This window comes from Pongo abelii, chromosome 13, assembly GCF_028885655.2.
Source record: "Pongo abelii isolate AG06213 chromosome 13, NHGRI_mPonAbe1-v2.0_pri, whole genome shotgun sequence".
In the NCBI taxonomy this organism is placed as follows: domain Eukaryota; kingdom Metazoa; phylum Chordata; class Mammalia; order Primates; family Hominidae; genus Pongo; species Pongo abelii.
This window is the reverse complement of record NC_071998.2, coordinates 112324375-112349513: the sequence shown is the minus strand read 5'-3', so window position 1 is coordinate 112349513 and position 25139 is coordinate 112324375. Positions and strand designations below refer to the sequence as shown.

The 25139-nt window shown below is 40.7% G+C and overlaps 2 protein-coding genes across 17 annotated transcripts in view; one reads left to right on the top strand and one right to left on the bottom strand.

The window, feature by feature from the left end:
- The window catches only part of CNTRL (centriolin), a 103041-nt gene extending 84812 nt beyond the window's left edge, over window positions 1–18229 (bottom strand). For 10 of the 14 annotated variants that reach the window (XM_054520551.2, XM_054520559.2, XM_054520554.2 and 7 more), the window contains exons 1-5: window positions 17997–18112; window positions 12563–12740; window positions 7351–7598; window positions 5483–5613; window positions 1227–1357 (exon numbers count right to left, since the gene is read on the bottom strand). In XM_054520551.2, the coding sequence (XP_054376526.2) occupies window positions 1227–1357; window positions 5483–5613; window positions 7351–7567 (479 nt within the window). In that variant the 5' untranslated portion in view covers window positions 7568–7598; window positions 12563–12740; window positions 17997–18112. Of the gene's footprint in view, window positions 1–1226; window positions 1358–5482; window positions 5614–7350; window positions 7599–12562; window positions 12741–17996 lie in introns of all 14 variants that reach the window. The other 4 variants (XM_054520555.2, XM_024252857.3, XM_063714025.1 and 1 more) reach the window with 1 other exon arrangement.
- The window catches only part of C5 (complement C5), a 127316-nt gene continuing 120294 nt past the window's right edge, over window positions 18118–25139 (top strand). For 2 of the 3 annotated variants that reach the window (XM_054520565.2, XM_024252854.3), the window contains exon 1: window positions 18118–18310. In XM_054520565.2, the coding sequence (XP_054376540.2) occupies window positions 18228–18310 (83 nt within the window). In that variant the 5' untranslated portion in view covers window positions 18118–18227. The remainder of the gene's footprint in view (window positions 18311–25139) is intronic. The other variant, XM_054520564.2, reaches the window with a different exon arrangement.

Here is a 25139-nt window from a genome sequence, read left to right as displayed (position 1 = left end):
GCTAAACTGCCAACCTTTTCTTACTATGCCCAGGAATCCTATCAATCTTATTATTAGACTTTGCAACTCCATAACATAGAAAAGAAAAATGTGTCCGTGGCATTCTCACCGACTAATGTGAACAGTACTAGCAAACAGCTAGTGGAGAGCTGGGAAACTCAATAGCACCCTGTGCTATCTGCCACATTCCTGTCCAAAAGATGTTCTTAACTACTGTCTTAAGTTATCATAAAAACATTAGCTATGCCAGCAGGATATGGGAACCCATAGACGATACTTTATTTAGGAATACAAGTAATTTAATCAGAACTTTTAAATAAAGCATCTATCACACATATTGATGAATTCTGATTGATGAAGGTTTTTCCCAAGTCACTTATAATTTATTTGTCAATTTAATTCTTTGGTCAATTTTCTATACTGCACAAATACTTCAGAGCCTCTATCTACACTGGGTAAATATTTCTAAACTTCTCTACTTTCACTTTCATTTTGCTGAAATATTTTCATCAGAATCAACTTTTTATACAAATTTTATAATAAGGGTTTGGTTCATTAATCATTTTTTTTCATTTCAGTTTTGTCATATCAGAACTTCTGCCATTGCTAGTCATTTTCTTGGCCATCATATTTACCAAGTCTAACTTGGGGGAAAAGCATGCAGATATTAAGAATTTCAAGATTTGATTCTTGTATCATTTTGTCTATAACAAGTTTTCTATATGCAGTTTTACCCACTGTCAGTTTTAGTATGTTTATTTCTCACAGTAATATTTATTATGAATTGGAAACAGGATTGAGAGCATATTTCTTGTAGCAATGAGCAAAGAACACTAGAATCAAAACAGATTAGAACATCTTGGGGGTCAAAATGTCAGGGTTAAAACATTCTGCTTCATGTCAACATTCTTTATGTAATAAGGTAATAAATCATAGACAATATCTGGGAAAACTTCCTGTCAGAAATGAAATTAAGATATAATTTGGTGCTCAAAAATATCTCTCTTTGATAATGCTAGATGTTATTCTGTACTTCAGTAATGCCAAAACATACACAGTTACCTACCATATGTGAAGAGATAGACATTCATTTGATCAATGAATAAAGATAAAAATATCTTCTGTTTCTGTGTCAAAGGATTCTTTCAGTAATGTGGATAACATTAATCTACCTCTCTAACAAAGCTACCTGCAATGCTACCTAAAGATTTCGTTATATAACTCACCTGATTTTGTTATATGATAAGTTGAGTTCACGTAATTTTAACAGCTTGTCCAACTTTTCAATCTTCCCTATTAGATTATAGCTGAGATTCAGTACTTCAAGTTTAACACATTTTTCCAAATTCTCGATATACTAATTGGAAACAAATGAATAAATACTTTACACAACAGATGACTTGACATAAAGTACAATATTTACGTATGTGCATCAGGGGCTGTTTGATCAGTCATCAGAAAATAATATACCCTTACTGCTCTCCTGGACAATCCCTTGATGCAGCTCTCCTTGACTAGGAGTAATAACTCTACTCAAGCTACCAAACTCTCCTTGCCCTTCAGTGGACAACAACATTGTCTATATACTAAGAAGCTCAAGACTATCCAACAAGATTTCCCGCACTATCGTTCCCTCTACCTCAGTTTTGCTATACCTCTCCCTCGCGTTCCCCTCCTTTCTTCCAAAAGATAGTGCTATGGTTTTAGTGTCCCCTCCAAAGCTCATGTTGAATTTAACTGCCATTGTGACAGTTCTGAGAGGCGAGACCTTTATGTGGTGATTAGGTCATGACGGTTCTGACCTCAGGAATGAATGAATGCCATTATCTTGGGAGTGGATTAATTATCACAGGAATTCAGCCTCCTTTTTCTCTCTATGTCTCACACGCTTTTGCTCTCTTGCTCTGCCTCACCATGGGATGCCTTCTACCATGTCATGACGCGGCAAGAACGCCCTCCCTAGATGCAGCACTTCAATCTTGAACTTCCCAGCCTCCAGAACTGTGAGCCAAAGAAATCTTTATTCTTTATAAATTACCCAGTCTGTGGTAGTCTGTTAACAGCAGCAGAAAATGGACTAAGAGACTAAGAGAGATAGCTTTCTTCTTTTTCTTTTTTTTTTGGGCAGCGGGGGACCAAGTCTCGCTGTTGGCCAGGCTGGAGTGCAGTGGTGCAATCTTGGCTCACTGCAACCTCTGCCTCTCGGGTTCAAGCGATTCTCCTGCCTCAGCCTCCCGAGTAGCTGGGACCACAGGCGCGTCCCACCTAGCCCGGTTAATTTTTTGTATTTTCAGTAGAGACGGGGTTTCACCATGTTAGCCAGGATGTCTTCTTTTTCAAGTTAAATCAAGTACTTACGCTCTTGCATGATCTCACTCACCTCCTCCCCCAATGCCCTTGCAAATTCAACCTCTTTCTCCCTCCTGGATCTTCCCCTCAAGTTTAAAAGCAGTCATTTTCCAACATATATTCATTACACACTGACTACATATGAGGCATTGTACCAGGTAATGGGAATATGGCATGAACTAGATAATTTTTCCCTGCTGCCCAGAGCTTATATTCAATATGTTCAGATTTCTTCTATATAAATCACCTAGGACTAAACTTGTTTTACTATGAAGCTATCATCTTATCTTCCTTATCTACCACCAATGTTCTCACATGAATTGTCTACATTCGTTCATTCTGCCTTCCATTCATTCCTGTTCTACAGGCTGACTATACATTATCCAAAATGCTTGGGACCTAAAGAGTTTCAGATTTCAGATTTGTTTTGAAATATCTGCATTATACTTACTGGTTAAGCAACACAAATCAAAAAATCCAAAACCCAAAATGCTCAAATGAGCATTTTCCTTGAGCATCAGGTCAGTGCTCAAAAAGTTTTGGATTTTGGAGCATTGCAGATTTTTGGATTTGGGATGCTCAACCTGTATTGGTAAGGCAATATATCTTCTACCACATCAAATGGTTCTCTCCAAGATTATAATTCATTCACCCATTCCACAAATATTTATCGAACATGGATTATGGGCCAGGAGCTGTTCTAGGTACTGGAAACAAAGTAGTGAATAAAGAAAACAAAGTTCCTGTTCTCAGTCACAGAAACAGACAATAAACAAATAAATATATGGCTGGGCGCGGTGGCTCACGCCTGTAATCCCAACACTTTGGGAAGCTGAGGAGGGCGGATCACAAGGTCAGGAGATCAAGACCATCCTGGCCAACATGGTGAAACCCTGTCTCTACTAAAAATACAAAAAAATTAGCTGGGCGTGGTAGCACGTGCCTGTAATCCCAGCCACTCAGGAGGCTAAGGCAGGAAAATCCCTTGAACCAGGGAGTAGGAGGTTGCAGTGAATCGAGATCACGCCATTGCACTCCAGCCTGGTGAGAGAGCGAGACTCTGTCTCCAAAGAAATATATATATATATATTTATATATATATCTCACTCTGTCATCTAGGCTATGCCTTCTCTTACCACCCAATCGCAATCAGTCACCCTCTCGTCAGTTGCACTCTCATTCTTTTAGTCAACAAGTATTTATTTAGCACCAGGCAGTAATGCTAGAGCAATGAACACAACGGGCAAAATCTGCCCTGTTGGTGCCTTGCATTCTGTCACAAGATGTCTTTATTTCCTTGTTAGCACTGTTTATTTTCTGAAGATCTTGTTTGCTATAAAATCTATAAAATATGTATATATTTATTTATATAAGCATATATATAAGCATATATAAATATATAAGCAATGTTTGCTATAAAATCTATAAAATATGTATATATTTATATTTATATATAAATATATATATAAATATATATATTTTGCCCATTGTGTTCACTACTCTAGCATTACTGCCTGGTGCTAAATAAATACTTGTTGACTAAAAGAATGAGAGTGTGACTGAGGAGAGGGTGACTAATTGTGATTGGGTGGTAAGAGAGGGCATCAGCCTAGATGACAGAGTGAGACCCTGTCTCAAAAAAAAAAAAAAAAAAGGAGAAGACCTCACTAAGTTGAGACCTTAACAACAAGAAACCAGCTGTATGAACATCTAGGTTGCCCAGGCTGGAGTATAATGGCGCGATCTCGGCTCACTGCAACCTCCGCCTCCCGGGTTCAAGCGATTCTCCTATCTCAACCTCCTGAGTAGCTGGGATTACAGGCGCCCGCCACTATGCCTGGCTAATTTTTGGTATTTTTAGTAGAGATGGGGTTTCACCATGTTGCCCAGGCTGGTCTCAAACTCCTGACCTCAGGTAATCTGCCCACCTCAGCCTCCTAAAGTGCTGGGGTTACAGGCGTGAGCCACTGTGCCCGGCTGCTGCTTTTCTTTTAACTTATTAAAGTACATCTTTCATTAAACACAATGCTTAAGTCTTTATGCATGCTAAATCTGTCAATATTTTTCCTTTGTGGTACTAGGGTTAGTATTTGCTTAGGGGGACCTTCACCACTCTAAGATTTTTAAAATATTCTCATATACTCTCTCCAATACTTTCATAGCATTTCTGTCAGTTGCTTTTTTCATTTTGCTTTGTTTTCATTTAGTTCTTCACCCTTCTGGAATTATTTTGTGAATAATATGTGGTAGAAATCTAAGGTTTTTTTCTTCCAATTAAAGGAATTAAGTTGTCTATCATAATGTGTTCATGTTGTATAGTTTATGAATAAAGCTGTAAACACTCTAGAGCAGGAATTAGCAAACATTTTCTGTAAAAGGCTGATATGGTGTTGCTGTGTCCCCACCCAAACCTCATCTTGAATTCCCATGTGTTGTGGGAGGGACCCAGTGGGAGGTAACTGAATCATGGGGGCAGGTCCTTCCCCTACTGTTCTCGTGATAGTAAGTCTCGCAAGATCTGATGGTTATTATAAGGGGGAGTTTTCCTTCACAAGCTCTCTTTAGGCCTGCTGCCATCCATGTAAGACGTGACTTGCTCCTCCTTGCCTTCTACCATGATTGTGAGGCTTCCCCAGCCACGTGAAACCATAAGTCCAATTAAACCTCTTTCTTTTGTAAATTGCCTAGTCTTGGGTATGTCTTTATCAGCAGCATGAAAATGAACTAATACAAAGACCAAATAGTAAATGTTTTCGGCTTGCAGGCCATATAGTCTGTGGCAACTACTAAGCTCTGCAACTGTAGTGCAAAAACAACCACAGACAATATGTAAACAAATAAGTGTGACTGTGTTCCAATAAAACTTTACTTACAAAAATAGATAGCTGGCCTGATCTGGCCTGTAAGCTGTACTTTGCCAACCCCTTCTCTACAGAGTCAATGTCGTAGAGAATATTGAGTAATAGAAACTTATTAATTTGGAGATGTCATATACTTCTGATTTAGAACATTCACTGGAAACAATAAAAGGTCTGCCACAAATTAGGTGACATTAGGATAATTTTTTTTCGCAGTATTAAAGCACAGAAAAGTTAAAAACAGTATCTATGCTCAGAAATTGTTGGTAACCTACCTTAAATTTCTTGCCACCATCTTTAGAAAGTGAAAGGTTCAGTGATTTTATCAAGGCCAAATTATCCTGTTTAGTAAGTTTTTTAATGAGGGCTTCTGTAATATATCTAACTCCTGGATGTGAATCAGCTCCTGAAATTACAGAAACAGATCATCATCAGTAGAGGAAAGACATGAATATCACAAAGAACAAGTCGTTTTGATGTTATATAACAAAAACAAAAATTAAGCCATGCATATACCAAAAAAAGCTGGCTATTTCTAATCATAATGCTTTAATAATATTTTACTTCATAGCATTTCATAATTATAATGAAATAATGATGTAATGATTGTAATACTATAATGTATTGTAATGTAATAACTATAATGTATTGTATATTACAATTAATGTATTGTAATATTATAATGTATTGTAATGTAATAACTATAATGATATAATGATGATAATGGTTATACACACTATAAATATTTGCTGTGTGTCAAGCTTTGGGCTAAGTGGTTTACATTTTTAAAATTTAATTTATACAACAAACCTTTGAGATAGAAGTTATTAATATCATCACTTATTAAAAAAAATCATTTGCTCAAGATCCTACAGCTAATTAAGGCACAAATCCAGAACTTGAATCCAGTCAGAGGAATATAAAACTTGCACTTTTAACTATATGAAGTTTTTAGCAATATTTTCATGTTAGTTTTTAAAAATAAACTGGTAATACTTAGTTGTTGTTTTTTTAGAAAATTCCAATCTGAAGTTCAGAAACACTGAAATTCTTAAAAATCCTCTTTTCCTATTTTTTTATGGTAAGAAACTCTAAATTTGTTGCTCTTTTAAATAGAGAAAATCACAACATATTTTACAGAGCTAGAGCAGTCACTTACTTGGTGGATGGCAAATCTGGTCTTATAACTTTCCTAGATATTGTTGTCAAAGACTGTTAATGCCATATTACATTTTACAAAAGTAGCCCTAAAAAGAAAATCATCTCTTGGTTCTTGCCTTATGAGTCAGAAAAAATTAATCCTGGGTTGAGATCCAGGCTGTGAGCCAAAGATTCTCTAAGATTATTTACAAGTTAGTATTAAATTTATTTTGGTTCAAAATAAAATGATTTTTAAATTTAACTTGGCTTGTTCTGGGAAAGAAAATTGATTAATATTTGATTAATATTCTAAATTTGATAATATTCTAAAATATTAATCAAATTAGAAATAACAATATGCCAACTAGCAGTAAAGATATAGTATAAACTCAATGTTGTTAATGCTTACTAATAAAACCTGATTAGAGTTTAATGCCTATTATTTCATGACTTACCAAAGAATAACTTACTTTTGAAGTTAAATGCTCTACCACTAAGCTATACCCCCAACAATGCACTTTTGAGAACAGATTCCTAGACTAACAGATACTTTTAAGAAAAAACTAAAACACTAGTGGAACATAAATACATGTTCCATATGTGGAAATCAGTCCATTCACAGATAAGCAGTTTGCTAATAAAAAGACTGGCATAGGCCAAGTATGGATAACTTTTTTTACTGAATTAAGGCGCTCCACTCTGAAGTGAACAGATCTTCCCTCCCCTTAACCAAAGAGGATGGCAAGTTTTGGGATGAGTTTTAAGACACTCTCCTACCACAAAGCTTCCTCTTTCTGAAAACTCCCTCTTTGAATCCACTGACATGTTTACCCTCACCCAGAAACCTCAATCCTCCCACTGTCCTTACACAATTTCTGTTAATAAAAACAACAGATCAAATTAGTACCAGAATGTTACACTTGGACCAAAAATGCAAGCTGAAAATTTTCTATCTCTACTTAAAGTATGTGGTCAGACCAATTCTTAGATTAAAAAGTGATACCTTTATGGTCTTGATAGTCCAAAAGCATATTGTTTTCATCTGCAATCTCAACTTGCTCACACCACTGTCCTCCAGAATGAAAAGGTAGAGTCTCTGATCCAATCAAAGGTGAAAGTGACCTAGATCTCATACTGGACATAGATGATGGGATAGGAGAGTGAGATGACGATGGTATCTTTGCTTTGGAGAATATTTTTTGTTGAGAACCTTTCTTCATTGCAAGAATAAAGCCAGGTGTTCATCAAAACCTGTAAGAGTTTTCCGTATATTCAACAAGATTAATTTTTAAGAGTTATCAAAACTATTATTTCTAGAACCTTCAGGTCTATAAAGTTAAAAACTCAGAGGCTATAAATGCTAGGACCCATACTACTCCAAGCTGATGGAGCAGACACTGTATCAAACATCACTGATGACCTTGCCAGAAAGAAAAGGGATCTCCAGAGGGGCTAGAATTGACACATGCTCCAGCTGGAAGTGTTGTCATTCCTGTTCTGTTTATTGAACCAAACTAGTCCCAAGGCCCCTTTTACCCACATAAGGGGGTCCTAGAATTCAGGAAGCTGGAATATTTGGCAACCAGCAGTATTTAATACTGATGAGCACTCTCTCCTTCCTCAAAGTTTCTTCCTTTGGTTTCTGGGACACCACATTCTCCTGGTATCCTCCTGCCTCCCTGGCCACTCCATGGACTCCTTTGCTGGCTTTTGTTCCTCCTTGCAGTGTAATTTAAACATCAGAACTCCTCAGTGGTACCTTCTAGTTTCTCTCTAATCTTATCTTGGACAAATTAATGCACACCCATGGTTCCCAATGCCATGTGTTTACTCTATTTAATTTTTTTTTTTTTTTTTTTGAGACGGAATCTCGCTGTTGTCACCCAGGCTGGAATGCAATGGTGCAATCTCAGCTTACTGCAACCTCTGCCTCCCAGGTTCAAGCTATTCTTCTGCCTCGACCTCCTGAGTAGCTGGGATTCCTGGTGCCTGCCACCATGCCCGGCTAATTTTTGTACTTTTAGTAGAGACAGGGTTTCGCCATGTTGGCCAGGCTGATCTCGAACTCCTGACCTCAGGTGATCCACCTGCCTTGGCCTCCCAAAGTGCTGGGATTACATATGGGCGTGAGCCACCACACCCTGCCGATATTTATATCCTCAATCCAATCTTTCTCTGAGCTCCAGACTCCTATTTCCAATTGCCTACGTGATATCTCATTGGCATCCTACCCTCAGTTCATATTGAATTTATTATTTACCCCATTCCTCCTCTCACTCTCCTGTTCCTCTTCCAGTGTTCCCTAAATAGTGAACACTGCTCGCTGGAATAAGTCAAAAACCTGGGAGTCATTCTTGACACCTCCCTCTTCCCTTGTCCCATACTCAGTCAATCGCTAAATCCTGTTAATTCTTACTCCCAAACACCTCTCAAATTAAGTCTGCTTCTTTCCATTTCCACTCTCACACACTCTAATCCAAGCCCTCATCAAACTACTGTAACAGCTTCTAACTGATCTGTCTACAAGCTCTCTTGCCTTACTCTTCCATCATTACATTGCAGTCAGATAGCCAGAGTGATCTGTTTAAAAAGTAAATCCAGTCCAGGAGCGGTGGCTCATGCCTATAATCCCCGCACTTTGGGAGGCCGAGGTGGGTGGATCATCTGAGGTCAGGAGTTCGAGACCAGCCTGGCCAACATGGCAAAACCCCGTCTCTACTAGAAATACAAAAATTAGCTAGGCGTGGTGGCATGCACCTGTAATCCCAGCTACTTGGGGTCGAGGGGAGGAGGCTGAGGCAACAGAATCTCTTGAACCCAGGAGGCAGAAGCTGCAGTAAGCCGAGATCGTGCCACTGCACTCCAGCCTGGGAAACAGAGCGTGTGACTCCATCTCAGGAAAAAAAAAAAAAAAAAAAGTAAATCCAGCAGTCTGTAATGAAGGAAATCTTTACCATGGCCTACAAGGTGGTCCCCCGTGATCTGTCACTGTCGCTCTAGATTCACCTCTGTCATTCATTCCCTCAATTGTGGGCTCCAGTCACACTGGCCTCCTCACAGTAATAATAATGCTTGATCGCATTCTTTTTACCATGTTAATTCGTAGTCTTCCTTCAGAGATCAGCTCAACTGTTGCTTCTTCAGGAAAGCCTCCAGTGTAGGGCAGATGAAGTGAAGTCCCCAGTTCTATACTCTCAATGAATTTGTATTTTTTCCTCACATAATCAGTTTGAAATTACACATTTATGTCATTTTGCTTAACATTTGTCTCCATTCTGAACTGTATGCTCCATGAGAGCCTGTCTGTTTTGTTTACAGTGTCTCCCGAGTCTAGCATAGTGCCTGGTACCTAGCAGGAACTCAATACATATTTGTTGAATAAACGAATGAACAGAGTTATCTTCCAGTCATCCCTCTGCATCGTCCACCAATATTGAGTCTATCTCCAAAATATTTTGAAATTCGTGTCTATCCATCTTCACAGCTACTGCCCTAGATCCAACTTTTATCCTCTCTTGCTTAGACTATTAAGATAGTCTCGGAACCAGCTTCCTTCCAATTCTCCTTTGCTTTATCCTCAATCCATCCTCTACCTTTGACCCACTTATATAATAAAAACAAAAGAAATGTAATGGTTCCCAATGCCTGTGAGTCTAAACATTTTGGCACCATGCACTACAAACAGGACTCATCACAGTCTGGTCCAAACTTTCTGGCCTCCCCACCACATACCATTGCTCTAGTCATCTTTTTGTCATTACCTGAACACATCATGAGTTTTTGCTCATGAAATTCCCTTTCCTTAAAGGGAATTTGTTAAAGGGAATTAAACATCCTCTTCTTTCTCTCAACAAATTAAAATGTTACTTTTCTTGTGAAGACTTTCCAGAAATCTACTTTCTTCTGACAGAATGAATCCTCCCTGTTTATTACACTGAATATACCTACTATATATCTTTTGCTTGCTCAGAATGTAACCACCACAAGTGGAGGAGTAATCTCTGAATTCCCAGCAGCTCCATGGTGTCTAGGTCATGAATACATCTAACATCTTATAACTAGAATTCACTCTGTTTAAAAACCATACTTTCAACAGTGTGCTCTTTCATGCATGTGCTCTCTCTCTGTATGCATATTTTTTATTGCAATGTATCATACATAAAGTACATAAATCGTAAGTGTATATAGCTTCATGAATTTCTATACAGTGAACACAAGCTATGTAATTGGCATCCAGGTAAAGAAACAGAATGTTTCCAGAATCCCAGAAGTCCTCTCATGACCCCTTCCAGTCACTAACTCCCACACATGGGTAATCACCATCCCGACTTCCAACACCACAGATTTTTGAACTGTTTTTGAACTTTAGAGAAATTGAACCATAAAATATCTTTTGAATCTGCCCTTTTTGTTAAATATTGTTTCTGAAATTCATTCATATTTGTCTCATGCTATATGAAAAACATCTGATCACTTCAAACTTCAGTGTCTACTATTCTTATCTACAAAATCAATTTATAGATCTTCCAGAAGGAACTAAAGCATTTGTTAATGAAAGAGACCTTGGTCAAATTCCTTTAAATGTTTTCATATAAAAATATTTCTTTTCCTATATGAAAGAAAGGTAAAGTTCATGACCATTAAGGCTCAGAATGGTTTAGCACTGTGACTTGATTAGTCCTTAAAAATGACATCCTCAGCCGGGCGCAGTGGCTCATGCCTATAATCCCAGCACTTTGAGAGGCTGAGGCAGGCAGATCACGAGGTCAGGAGATCGAGACCATCCTGGCTAACATGGTGAAACCCCGTCTCTACTAAAAATACAAAACATTAGCCAGGCGTGGTGGCAGGTGCCTATAGTCCCAGCTACTCGGGAGGCTGAGGCAGGAGAATGGCGTGAACCCGGGAGGCGGAGCTTGCAGTGAGCCAAGATAGCTGAACATGTGGAGGTGTCTGGAGGATGGCATGCTGGCGAGAGTATGAAAACTTCATACCCCTTTCCACATACCTTGCCCTATGCAACTCTTCCTCTGGCTGTTTATTTTGTAATATCCTTTATAATAAATGGGAAAATGTAAGTAGTATTTCTCTGAGTTCTGTGAGCCACTCAAGCAAATTAATTGAACCCAAGGAGGGGGCAGTGGGAGTCCCAATTTATAGCTTGGTGGTCAGAAGTATAGGTGGCAATCTACTACTTGTAATGGGCATCTGAAGTTGGTGGCACTTTTGTGGGACTGAGTCCTTAACCTGTGGGATCTGATGCTATCTTCAGGCAGACAGTGTCAGAATTGAACTGACTAAGAGGACACGCAGCTGGTGTCCACTGCAAGAAGTATCTGGTGTATGGGGCAACAACCCTTACACATCTGATGTCACAAGTATCGTACTGTGTGGTACGGCAGTAGGAAAAACATTTTGAGTTTTTCATATCTCTATTAAAAGATAATATGCCTTCACAAGCATATGGGTATATATAAGCTGCGATTATACAGAAACTTCCTGCAAACTCCCGGCTTTCTGTCTAACAGCTGGCCATAAAGAAATTAAGACTCTCATTCCATAGGGGTCCTACCCAATACCCAGGAGGAAGGAATGCTGCACAGAAAGGCCAAGAGAAATCTGGAGAGGTAGGTCTTGCTGAGTTTCCTCACTCAGTCTATTAGCATTAGATCATACCCATTTTATCCAATCCTATTTCTACACAGCTGTCCATACTTCATTGATCCTAAGCATAAAAATGGATAATTTTTTCTGCATTTTTGGATCTTCATTCTGAAGGCTCCCATGACACATAAAGCTTTGATCAAATAAATTTGCTACGCTTTTCTCTTGTCAACCTGTCTTTGTTACAGGGGTGTTGGCCATGACCTTTATGATGGGACAGAAAGGAATTACTCCCTTTCCTCCCCTACAGAACTTATACAGTATATAAAGGAGAGATTACACTAATATAATCTATTAATATATTCAATTTTTGGAATTCCTCTTTGGATTCTGCTTTCAAACTAACTCTTAAGTCTCACAAGAAAATCGGGTCCATCGTTTCAGGTACACTTTGTTTTTATTTTCCCAATTTGATCACTAACCTTACTCAGTAAACTTGACTGAGTAAGGTTATGAATTTTGTCTACTTCCAAAAATTTAATGAAAAGATGATGATTGAAGTTAATTCTAAAGAATATCATACTAGTGGCTAACATTTACGGAGGGCTTACCATGCACCAAATATTGTGATATTTCGTCAGGCACGGTGTGTATACTTGCAGTCCCAGTTACTCCAGAGGATGAGGCAGGAGGATCGCTTGATCCCAGGAGCTCCAGGTTACAATGTGCTATGATCAGCCTTGTGACTGGCCACTGCACTGCAGCCTGGGCAACACAGGGAGCCCGTCTCTAAAAAACAGACAGACAAATATATGTTGTGATAAGCTCTTTATGTGTATCATCATATTGAAAGAATTGAATACAACAACTCTATGAGATAAGTGTTATTTCCCATTTTACAGATGAAGATCTTAAATAATTTGCCCAAAATTCCTTAACTAATTGGTTTAGCTAAAACTTGAAACGTGATTTAATTCAAAACTCGTGTTTTTAATGACCATGTCATATAGCTATCTCAGTTTCCTGGAGTCTAGATTATGTTTCCTTTGTTGTCTATGGCCTAGCATGATGCCATAGGCGGCAGGTGCCTGTAATCCCAGCTACTTGGGAGGCTGAGGCACAAAAATCACTTGAACTGGGGAGGTGGAGGTTGCGGTGAGCCAAGATCGTGCCCCTGCACTCTACCCTGGGCGACAGAGTGAGACTCCATCTCAGAAAAACAAAACAAAAAAAATCCTGAAGGAAACCCAGAAAATTTTATACAAAGAAAGGATCTCTGATATCATGATCTGGCCTCTCAAGGTGAGTAGTTTGAAAGAAATAAAAACCTGTCATTTTTTTGTTTTTAAAAAGCTGATTATTATTTCACATACATTACAATATAGCCAAATGCCCCATTCCAATAGCCTCATTCACTACAGGTTAAGCACTCCAAATCTGAAAATCTAAAATATTTGAATATAAATATAAAAAATATAAACAAGTATAAAGCAAATATTCCAAAATCTGAAAAAATCCAAAATCCAAGGCACTTTTGATAGCAAGCATTTTGGATGAGAGATAATCAACCTGTACTTTATTTTTATTTTTTTGGAGACAGCATTTCACTATGTTGTCCAGGCTGATCTTGAACTCCTGAGCTCAAGCAATCCTCCCACCTCTACCTCCCAAAGTGTTAGGATTACAGGCATGAGCTACCACACCTGGCCTTCAACCTGTACTTCAAACCGTGAACTTAAATGTATCTGTACTTTTTCCTTCATTTTCTCATATTAAACTATACATATGGATCAGAAAAACTCCCCCAAGTCACATAACTGCTATTTATGCCATTTCCACAAGGCTTTTGGTCTAAATTTCAAGCGCGGTAAACAATTTTTGTGACTTATAACACAATTTTGCCATGGAAAAAAGTCTTTTAGTAATTTTAATATTATGAAATACATACTTAGTCCCTTTTGCTGTCATAAGTATCTCTTTGTATACTAATGAGTTGACTGATAGCTAGCCACCTCTAGGCAGCTTCGGGATCGTGGCTGGTCACTAGAAAGAGGGAGGGGAGAGGGGCTAAAGGTTGAGTTGATCACCAATGGCCAATGATGTAATCAATCAGGCCTACATAATGAAGCCTCCATAAAAATTTAAAAGACTGGGTTTGGGGAGCATCCAGAAAGCTGGACGCAGGGAGGGTCCTGGAGGGGAATCCACCCAGAGAGGGTGTGGAAGCTCTACGCCCCTTCCCACCTGCCTTACGCTATGCATCTTTTCATCTATATCCTTTGTAATATCTTTTATAATAAACCAGTAAATGTAAGTAAGTGCTCCCTGAGTTCTGTGAGCTGCTCTAGCAAATTAATCAAACCCAAGGAGGGAGTTGTGGGAATTCTGATTTATAGCTGGTCAGTCAGAAGCACAGGTAAAACTGAGGCTTGCAATTGGCATCGGAACTTGGGGGCAGTCTTGTGAGCCAGCCTTCAACCTGAGGGATGTGACACTGTCTCCAGGTAGACAGTGTCAGAATTGAACTGAACTAGAGGACAGTCCTGTGGTGCCCACCACTGCAGAACTGACTGCTTGCTTAATGTGTGGGGGAAAATCCTACAGAATCACGTTGTGAGCGTATAGTGGGAGAAATTGAGTTTAATCTGTAGTCTCAGTAATATTATTTTTTTCTTTTTTTGAGACAGAGTCTCGCTCTGTCGCCCAGGCTGGAGTGCAGTGTTGTGATCTTGGCTCACTATAACCTCCGCCTCCCAGGTTCAAGTGATTCTCCACCCCCAACCTACTGAGTAACTGGGATTACAGGTGCACAGCACCACGCCCGACTAATTTTTTTTATTTTTAGTAGAGATGAGGTTTCGCCATGCTGGCCAGGCTGGTCTCAAACTTCTGACCTCAGGTGATCCACCCACCTCGGCCTCCCAAAGTGCTGGGATTACAGCCACCACGCCCAGCCCTCAGTAATACTATTGATGCTGCTAAGCTGCACTGGCATTCTCCTTCTAAATAAGGATAACACTCTAAAATTTGAGAAAAGCTAAGAGGCATGTGCTTAGGTAAAATCTTATTCCTAATTAAATGGATTAAATGATGACATTTATTATAGTATGTATAGTACGTAGTTGGGGTTTTTTTCCCCCCTGAGGCAAGGTCTTTCTCTGTCACCCAGGCTGGAGTATAGTGGCATGCTCATGGCTCACAGCAACCTTGCCTTCTTGGGCTCAAGTGATCCTCCTACCTCAGCCTCCTGAGTAGCTAGGACTACAGGCGCATATAACCATGCTCGGCTAATTTTTTATTTTTTGTAGAGATGGGGGTCTTACTATAGTTCCCAGGTTGGTCTTGAACTCCTGGGCTCAAGTGATCCTCCTGCCTCAGCCTCCCAAAGTGCTGGGATTACAGGTGTGAGCCACTGTGCCCAGCCTGTAGTTTTTACATCCTAATGACCAAGACCCTTTAGGTCTCACCAGACTATCATGAGGTCCTTTATTACCTCTCCTGATTAGTAAAAGTCAGGCTTACTCATTCATAGACTTAAACCCTTGGTTGCCACAGCTTCTGTAAAGCTTGGACACTGAAACAAGATACATGTAATCAGTCTCAGAGAATAGCTAACTCAGTGAAGTGGGCTTAGGGGTTTACAGTGTCTGAGAACGGCTGGCATTATTTCTTAGGCTACTGCCTGGAGGTGGTAAATGCTGAATTATAATTTTAAGGGAGAGATGAGGATGTAGTTTGATCTAGGATGTTGTTTGCAATCACATGAACAAAGACCAAGCAAGCAATGGAAAAATGAAGACAACTGAGAGGTAGGCTAGGGCGAGTAAAGGAGCAGGATAAAGAGAAAAAAAAAGCAAATAAAGTTCAGAGCTACAGTTGTATTTTAAAGGTTGTCTGCAGAGCAAGAGAAAGCCATTGGAATGACATGATAATCAGAATCCTATGTCCAGGCAACAAAACACTACCCATCCTGCCACCTATAAACCCAGATACTTGCTCTAACAATTCAGTCCATCACAGCTTAGTACAGACTGCAAACTCTACCTCCATCCAGCCTTTCCTAACCTTCCTAACTTCCCATCTTCTTTGATCTCCAAATAAGGCAGACCTCCTTCTGTCTCTCTACAGACTCCCTAATATGCAAATACCCATCCCCATTTATTAACCCCCATATCCCTCTCCTTAGCCCTTTAATTGGATTTCAGTACTTTCCAAGTCTACTTCATCCCATACCCTCTGACCTACTGAAATACTTTTACTCCTTAACCTTCTCCTTTCAAATATCCTGATTCCAATTCCTCTGCAAAGTCTCCAGCCATTTTTCTTTCCAAAGCCAATTCCCCCATTCTGTGCTGCCCACCCACCTCTGCCTCCCACCCACCTCTGCCTGCCATTCTTCTTGATCCCATTCTGAATGCCAATTTTCCCACAAATTCTATCCCAGTTCCCTAACACAGTAATAGTCTCCCCCATTTCTCTATGGGGAGACTATTACTCCCCATATAGAGACTCAACATTTCTCTATCCATCCAGACTTCCCAAGCTGCTCATCTCTCTTCATGCCAGAAAATACCCTGACATCCTAATGCGTTCCAATACTCTGACCTCCAATTACTCCCCTCCCTAAACAAAATACTCAAACCTCCATCCATTCCTCTTCATCCCAACCGAACTGCCTGCCTATTTGCCTTTCCGTCCTGATACTCTAGCCTCTATATCCTTCTCCATCCTATTAAAAGCCTGAATCCCCCTCTCCCATCTCTCTTCTTCTGCTCAGATACCCTAAAACTCAAGCTTCCCATCTCTTTCCATTAATTATTCAATTTTATTGAGCAACTTTTATGTAGGAAGAACCATGCTACCATGCTAGAATCTAAGCTCAAGATGCAGAAGATTTTATCTCCCTATTACCCATGATCTCTGCACCAAGCAGTCCCCTTCATAGCATTTTATAACCATTATTTGTGAAACTACTTGGTTGTTGCCTGTTTCTCCTTCTAGACTATAAGCTACAAGAGAGCAGAGGTTTTGTCTGTTGTTCTATAAACAATAAATATTTGTTGACTGAAGGACTGTATTAAACACTTAGACAATACCAAATTTAAATCCTCAAAGATTTAGCTGTATAGGATCAGAATTATTAACCTCATTTACAAGTGGAAATGTATCTGAACAGTTAAAAGCTTGGATTCTGGAACGAAACAGCCTGAGTTCAAATTCTGATTTTCCACTTACTGTGTGACCTTAGGCAAATTACTTAACCTCTCTGGTCCTCAGTGCTATCACTTTTTAAATGGGGATGATAACCTCATAGAAGTTATTTTAAATTCTAAATGAGGTTAATACGTGCAAAGTGCTTAAAACTGGATCTGACAAATAGTGAACACCCAAAAATGATTCGCAATTATTTGGACAAATGAGGAAACATGATCAGGAAGGTTCAGACACATGCCCAGGGTCACAGACCTGGTTAAGTTACACAAGGTGGCAGAATTGAGGCTTCAACCCAAGTTTGTCTGGCTTCAAAATTCCCTAGTCCCTTAACGAATATAACGGAAGTGTTTGCTCTTCCCCTCCTTTTAGCATTTCGTCCCCATATCCTGTCATATTTGTCCACGCACCGTACTCCGTTCGATACCGTGACAACCCGTCAGAACGCCCAAACTGTCCTTTCTCCCGCTCACTCCCCACAGATAGCTGGCACATCCCAGCTCTCCCCTCAGCTCAGGTGGCAGGACCCACAACCTTCTGGGCGCCGCACCCTAACTTCCACACGTCCCCACGCTCTGGTTCTTCATCCCCAATCGCCCCCCGCCGTCCCCACCTCTTCCATCCAAACCTCCCTCCTTCATCCACCGCCCCACGCCCGTTCCGGGCCCTCCCCTCTTTCCCGTCCAATCCCAATTCCCAGACACGCGCCCCCGCCCCGAATCCATCCCAAGCCGGCCCACCCCACGCCCGGTCCGGGCCTTCCCGCCTTTGCCGCCGGCCCCCACCGCTGGGGCCGGACGCCGGGGAACGGGCTCGGCCAGGTCTGACGCTCACCGCCTAGGAGCCGAGCCGAGCAGTCTCGCAGGCTGAGGTGGAGCAGGAGAAGTTCGGGCTCTTTCCTCAGGCGCCCAGCGGCGAGGCGGCCATTTTGTTGTGTTGTGCCGGTTGCCGAGGGGCCGCGCGCGCGTGGGCGGGGCCTGTCTCAGCCACGCCCTTCTCCCGCTCCTGTACTGTTGAAAGGGACGCGGAGGCGTTTCCCGCCGCTTTTGCAGCCAGCGCGCTAGGATGCGGGGGAGTCTTGGTCGTGAGGCTTCCGGCCGCGCGGGGCCGACGGGATGCGGTGCCTTCGCCTTCGGATTGCGTTGCAGGTGAAGTGTCGGGTGCAGAGTCAGGGGGAGCAGAGGTTTTATGCGGCAGCTGCCCGCAGTGCTGTGGCCTTCGCTGAGACAAAGCTGCTGCCGCCACCCTCTGAAACACGGACACGCTTCTCAGGGCCTGTGTCCGAGGACGGCCTGAGGCACCGGCGCAGCGCCTCCCCAGCCTCCCCCACTTCTGATGCCTGCGGGCCATGAGCGAGTGTTCTTCACAGCACACTTCTCTCTGACAGTCGTATCTAAAGCGAATTCCCTCCAGGGACCGAACTGCCCAGGCTCGGATGAACCTCAGAGCGGACGCAGCTTGGGCTCCAGCTGTCGCGTGAGGTTCAGGGAGCCTGGGAATCCTGGGCAGAGGATGTTCCTCTGATTGCTACAAGGGAGTTAAAGCAAGAAGCATTTGCACAGGCTTCATCTGGGGCTTGCCCATGAGCACGGCGTTCACGACATGCATTCAACAGATATTTTAAAGAATTTAGCAGATACTGGGCTGGATGCTAGGGAAACACAAGTTTTTTTTAAAGTGTTATCACCATTGACGCCTTTCACCCAGTAGCCTCCCGTTTTGAAGGTATACCCTGGACCATGTTACCATCAGAGGCTGCACCCGCTCCAGAAATCCCCAGTGCAATCGCTCCCCATCCTTGACTATAATCCTATCATCTTAGCAGCGTGCCTGCTCAAAAGACCCCTATGCCAGCATAATTCTAAACTTCCTTGCGTCTTCCAGTCCCTTGTTCTTACAATTTTCTCGCAATCATTCTATCTTGTCTTCATTTCCTTTCTTCACTACAGAGTTTATAGGCCACCTGTATAACACTATTTTAGAAACTCCCTCTCTCTCTGTGTCTCAGTTTCCTTACCTATGAAATGAGGTCCTTTTACCTATTAACACTTACGACAGTTTTCCTGATAATTATAAAAGTGAATCCAGGCCGGGCGCTGTGGCTCATGCCTGTAATCCCAGCACTTTTGGGAGACCAAGGTGGGAGGATCACTTGAGGTCAGGAATTCAAGCCCAGCCTGGCCAACAAGGTGAAATCCCGTCTCTACTAAAAATACAAAAATTACCCGGGCGTGGTGGCGCACGCTTGTCATCTCAGCTACTTGAGAGGCTGCAGGAGGATCGCTTGAACCCGGGAGGCGGAGGTTGCAGTGAGCCGAGATCGCGCCACTGCACTCCAGCCTGGGCGACAGAGGAGACTCCATCTCAAAAAAAAAAAAAAGGCCAGTTTTCCTGATAATTATAAAAGTGAATCTATGTGAAAGAACTTAGAACAGTGAGGGACCCATAGTAAGTTCTCAATATGTCTTAGGTATTTCGTTATTAGACAAAGGTTACCCAGAAGCGATACTTCTTTCTACGCCTGAAAGAAGAGTTTAGGCAAGGACTAGAGAGGTGGGGAAGAATTTGCTTGGCAAAGGGAACAACTTGTGCAAACCCCAGAAGCGGGGGAAAAAAGCTTGGCAATGTGCTGAATGTTAAGTAATTCAGTGTGGCTGGAACAAAACATGAGTATGGAAACATGAAGTAGTTCAGTATGGCTCGTGCAAAAATCTGGGGTGGAGAAGCTAAATCTGGAAAAGGGACCTTATTATAAGCAGTATTAGGCACTTCCATCTTTCCTTAAGGCAGAGATGGCTTCACCTCTATAGGAAATTCAGGGGACGTCCAACAGGGAATAAGCTGCAATAAACATGGGGATGCAGATGTGTCTTTGATTTACTTTGATTTACTGATTTCCTTTTCCTTTTACTTAACTGTGATTCCCATTGACATTTAAGTGAATGGTGCTGTCCTCTCCCCAGCTATTTATACAACGCAGAAGGAAGCCCTTGGAGTTTAAACGCAGAATTTTTGAAAAGCTCCACTTAAAATTAAAAGGAGATTACATTCATTTTTTTTTTCTTTTTTTCTTTTTTGAACAGAGTCTGGCTGTGTCACCCAGGCTGGAGTGCAGTGGCAGGATCTCGGCTCAATGCAACCTCCGCCTCCCGGGTTCAAGCGATTCTCCTGCCTCAGCCTCCCTAGTAGTTGGGTTTACAGGCACGCACCACCACGGCCAGCTAATTTTTGTATTTTAGTAGAAACAGAGTTTCACCATGTTGGTCAGGCTGGTTTCGATCTCCTGACCTCACGTGATCCGCCCGCCTCTGCCTCCCAAAGTGCTGGGATTACAGGCGTGAGCCACCGCGCGCGCCCTGCGGAGATTACATTCATTTTTAATCGAAGTTCAGGTGATATTTATTAGTTTGGAATGTGTACGTTGCTGAGTTTCGGTTCTATTTGCATATGTTTTGACACCCGTCGTTTCGGTTTCTTGTACCCAGAGACTTAGATTTATTGCGTAACCTCATTGCTGTGTCCCTCAAAGTCTGTAATGGTATTCACGTGGGATCCATTATCAAGCCGTGGTGTGCTGGTGTAGTTCATTATCAATCATATTAGTATCAATTAGTAGCCATCAAATATACACAAAAAGTCCAGAGGGTGGCGCAAAACACTTTTCTCTTGGGTAATCTTTCAGTCCATATCCAGTTAGCCGCGGATGGGTACTCACCGGTCCCATGTTGCCCCCTTTTCCTCCTCATACAGACCTCTGCTGGTGTCTAGCATCATCTCTAAAGAAGCTAGAGACTTCAAAGGAGAGACCTTTCTCCAGTTAATTTGAATATTAACTGTCTCTCTTAGCATGCTAAAAGAACTTCCTTCTCCAAAGCAGAAGTGAGAATACGAAAGTAGCTCAGACAACTCTTGCATTCCACACTATTTTTCTTTATCTGATAATATGAAGAATGTACTCTGAGTTGCATTTACAATACAAATATTAGCCACGTCAGGGTGACCTAGCTTTTACTCAGTTCTTTTTTTTCCAAATGGTAGCAAAGCTATTCTGTTTAAACTTCCCTCAGCTTTTTGCAACCCAGTTTAATCATTTTGCGAATTTGTTTTAGAGAAGAATCAGACTAGTTTGTCAGTCAGGGATGGCAGCTTTCATTATTGCCATTTCTTTCTGTGACTGGCTAGTGTGATTTTGTTGTTTTGTTTTTTAAGACAAGGTCTCACTCTGTCACCCAGGTTTTAGTGCAGTGACACAATCATAACTCACTGAAGCCTTGACTTCTCGGGCTCAAGCGATCCTCCTCCGTCAGCCTCCCGAATAGCTCAGTCTATAGGTGTGCACCACCACACCTAGCTAATTTTTAAACTTTTTGTAAAGATGGGGTCTTGCTGTGTTGCCCAGGCTGGTCTTAAACTCCTGGGCTCAAGCGATCCTCCCACCTCAACCTCCCAAAGTGCTGGGATTACAGGCATGAGCCAGCATACCCAGCCTGATTTTTTTTTTAATTTTTATTCATTTATTTTTGTTTTGCTTTTGTCGGTGTTTTTTGTTTTTTGTTTTTGTTTTTGTTTTTTTGAGACAGAGTCTCACTCTGTTGCCCAGGCTGGAGTGCAGTGGCACGATCATGGCTCACTGCAACCTCCACCTCCAGGGTTCAAACAATTTTTGTGCCTTAGCCTCCCCAGTAGCTGTGATTACATGTGTGTGACACCATACCCAGCAATTTTTTTTTTTTTTTTTGTATTTTTAGTAGAGACAGTGTTTCACCATGTTGATCAGGCTGGTCTTCAACTGCTGGCCTCAAGTATCTGCTTGCCTTGGTCCCCCAAAGTGCTAGGATTATAGGTGTGAGTCACCATACCCAACCTTAATTTTTATTTTTAAATGACATGTAGTAACTGTACATATTTATGGGATACATAGTGATGTTTTAATACATATAAATGTATAGTGGTTAGAGTAATTAGCATATCCATCATCCCAAACATCATATGTTCATGTTAGGAAGATTTCATACCCTCCTTCTAGCTATTTGAAACTATGTAATATATTATTTTTAACTATCCTCATTCTATAGTAAGTATAGAACACTAGAACTTATTGCTCCTATCTAGCTGTAATTTTGTATCCTTTAAGATATCTTTCTCTCCTTCCCTTTCCCCTGCTACCCTTCCCAACCTTTAGTATCCTCTGTTCTACTGTTTACTTCTATGAGATCAACATTTTTCAGCTTCGACATATGACTGAGAACATGTAGCATTTAACTTACTGTTCCTGGCTTATTCACGTAATATACTGTCCTCCATTTCCATCCGTGTTGCTGTGAATTACAGTATTTCATTCTTTTTTATGGCTGAATAGTATTCCATTGTATGTATGTGTGTGTATATATATGAATACGTGCACACACACATATATACACATACAGAATATATATATATATATATATATATATATATATATAAAATCACCCTTCCTTCCTTCTTCCTTCCTTCCTTCCTTCTTTCTTTCTTTCGGAATTTTGCTCTTGTTGCCCAGGCTGCAGTTCAATGGCATGATCTCAGCTCACTGCAACCTCCGCCTCCTGGGTTCAAGCGATTCTCCTACCTCAGCCTCCCGAGTAGCTGGGATTAGAGGTGCCTGCCAACATGCCCAGCTAATTTTGTATTTTTAGTAGAGATGGGGTTTCTCCATGTTGGTCAGGCTGGTCTCAAACTCCTGACCTCAGGTGATCCGCCTGCCTCGGCCTCCCAAAGTGCTGGGATTACAGGCATAAGCCACTAAGTCTGGCCCACATTTTCTTTATCCATTCATCTGTTGGACACCTAGGTTGATTCCATGTCATGGCTATTATGAATAGTGCTGCAATAAACATGGGGATGCAGATGTGTCTTTGATATACTGATTTCTTTTCCTTTGGATAAATTCCCAGTAGTAGGATTGCTGGATCATATGGTAGTTGTATTTGTAGTTTTTTGAGGAACTTCCATACTGTTCTCCATAGTGAGTATATTAGTTTACATTCCACCAACAGTGTATGAGTCCCTTTTTCTGGCTGGGCAAGGTGACTCACACCTGTAATCCCAGTACTTTGGGAGGCTGAGGTGGGAGGATCTCTTCAGCTTAGGAGTTCAATACCAGCCTGGAGAAGATAGTGAGACCTCATCTCTACTAAAAATCAAAACCATTAGGTGGGTGTGATGGCACTTGTCTCTAGTCCCAGCTACTTGGGAGGCTGAGTGGGAGGATTGCTTGAGCCTGGGAGATTGAGGCTGCAGTGAGCTATCATCATGCCACTGCACTGCCACCTGGGCAACAGAGACCAAAAAAAAAAAAAAAAAAGAGTTTCTTTTTCTCTACATCCTCCCCAGCATTTGTTATTTGCTGTCTTGATAATAGCCATCCTAACTGGGGTGAGATTATACCTCATAGTAGTTTTGACTCGCAGATTTGCGTTTCCCTGATGATTGATGATGGTGAGCATTTTTTCATATATTTGTTGGTCATTTGTATGTCTTCTTTTTGAGAAGTGTCTATTCAGATTATTTGTCCATTTTTATACAATTTTGTTGTTGAGATGTTTGAGTTCCTTGTGTATTCCAGATATTTATTCCCTGTTATATGGATAGTTTGCAAATATTTTCTCCCGTTCTCTGGGATGTTTCTTCACTATGTTGATTGCTTCCTTTGTTGTACAGAAGCCTTTTAGTTTGATATAATCCCATATATTTATTTTTGTTTTTGTTGCCTGCATTTTTGAGGTCTTATTCATAAAATATTTCCTAGACCAGTGTCCGGAACCATTTCCCCTGTGTTTTCTTCTAGTAGTTTTATAGTTTCTGTCTTACGTTTAGGTCTTTGATCCATTTTGATTTTATATATATAAACTCACATGTAAGGTTTTTATATGGGGGAGATGTAGGGATCTAGTTTCATTCTTCTGTATATGGATATCCAGTTTTCCCAGGACCATATATTGAAGAGACTGTTCTTTCCCCAGTGAGTGTTCTTGACATCTTTGTCAAAAAACCAGTTGGCTGTAGATCCATGGATTAATTTCTGAGTCTTCTATGCTGTTTCATTTGTCTATCTGTTTTTATGACAATATCATGCTATTTTGGTTACTCCAGCTTTGTAGTATATTTTGAAGACTGTTAGCATGATGCCTCTAGCTTTGTTCTTTTTGTTCAGGATTGCTTTGGCCATTTGGGTTCCTTTGTGGTTCCATAAAAATTTTGAGATTTTTTTCCTATTTCTGTGAAGAAAATCATTGGTATTTTGATAGAGATTGCATTGAATCTGTAGATTGTTTTGAGTAGTATGGTCATTTTAATAATATTGATTCTTCTGATCCATGAAAAGTGAGATGTCTTTCCATTTGTTTGTACCCTCTTCAATTTCTTCCATCAGTGTTTTGTAGTTTTCTTTGTAGCAGTCTTTTACATCCATGCTTAAAATTATTCCTAGGTGTTTTTTTTAATAGCTATTGTAAATGAGATTGCCTTCTTGATTTCTTTTTTAGCTGATTTGTTGTTTGTGTATAGAAACACTATTGATTTTTGTATATTGGTTTTGTACTCTGCAACTTTACTGAACTCATTTACTAGTTTCTCATATATTTTTGTGGAATCTTTGGGGTTTTCTACATATAGAATTATGTCATCTGCAAATAGAAATAATTTTACCTCTTCCTTTCTGATTTTTGATGTCTTTTATTTCTTTTTCTTATCTAATTGCACTTGCTAGTTCTTCCAATCTATGTTGATTAGAAGTGTTCAGTTTGGGATCCTTGCATTGTACCAGATCTTAGCGGAAAAGTTTTTAGGTTTTTTTCCATTGATGATAATGTGAGCTGCAGGCTTCTCATAAATGGCCTTTATTATGTTGTATTAGTTCATTTTTACCCTACTATAAAGAACTGAGTAATTTATAAAGTAATTACTGAGACTGAGTAATTTATAAAGAAGAGAGGTTTAATT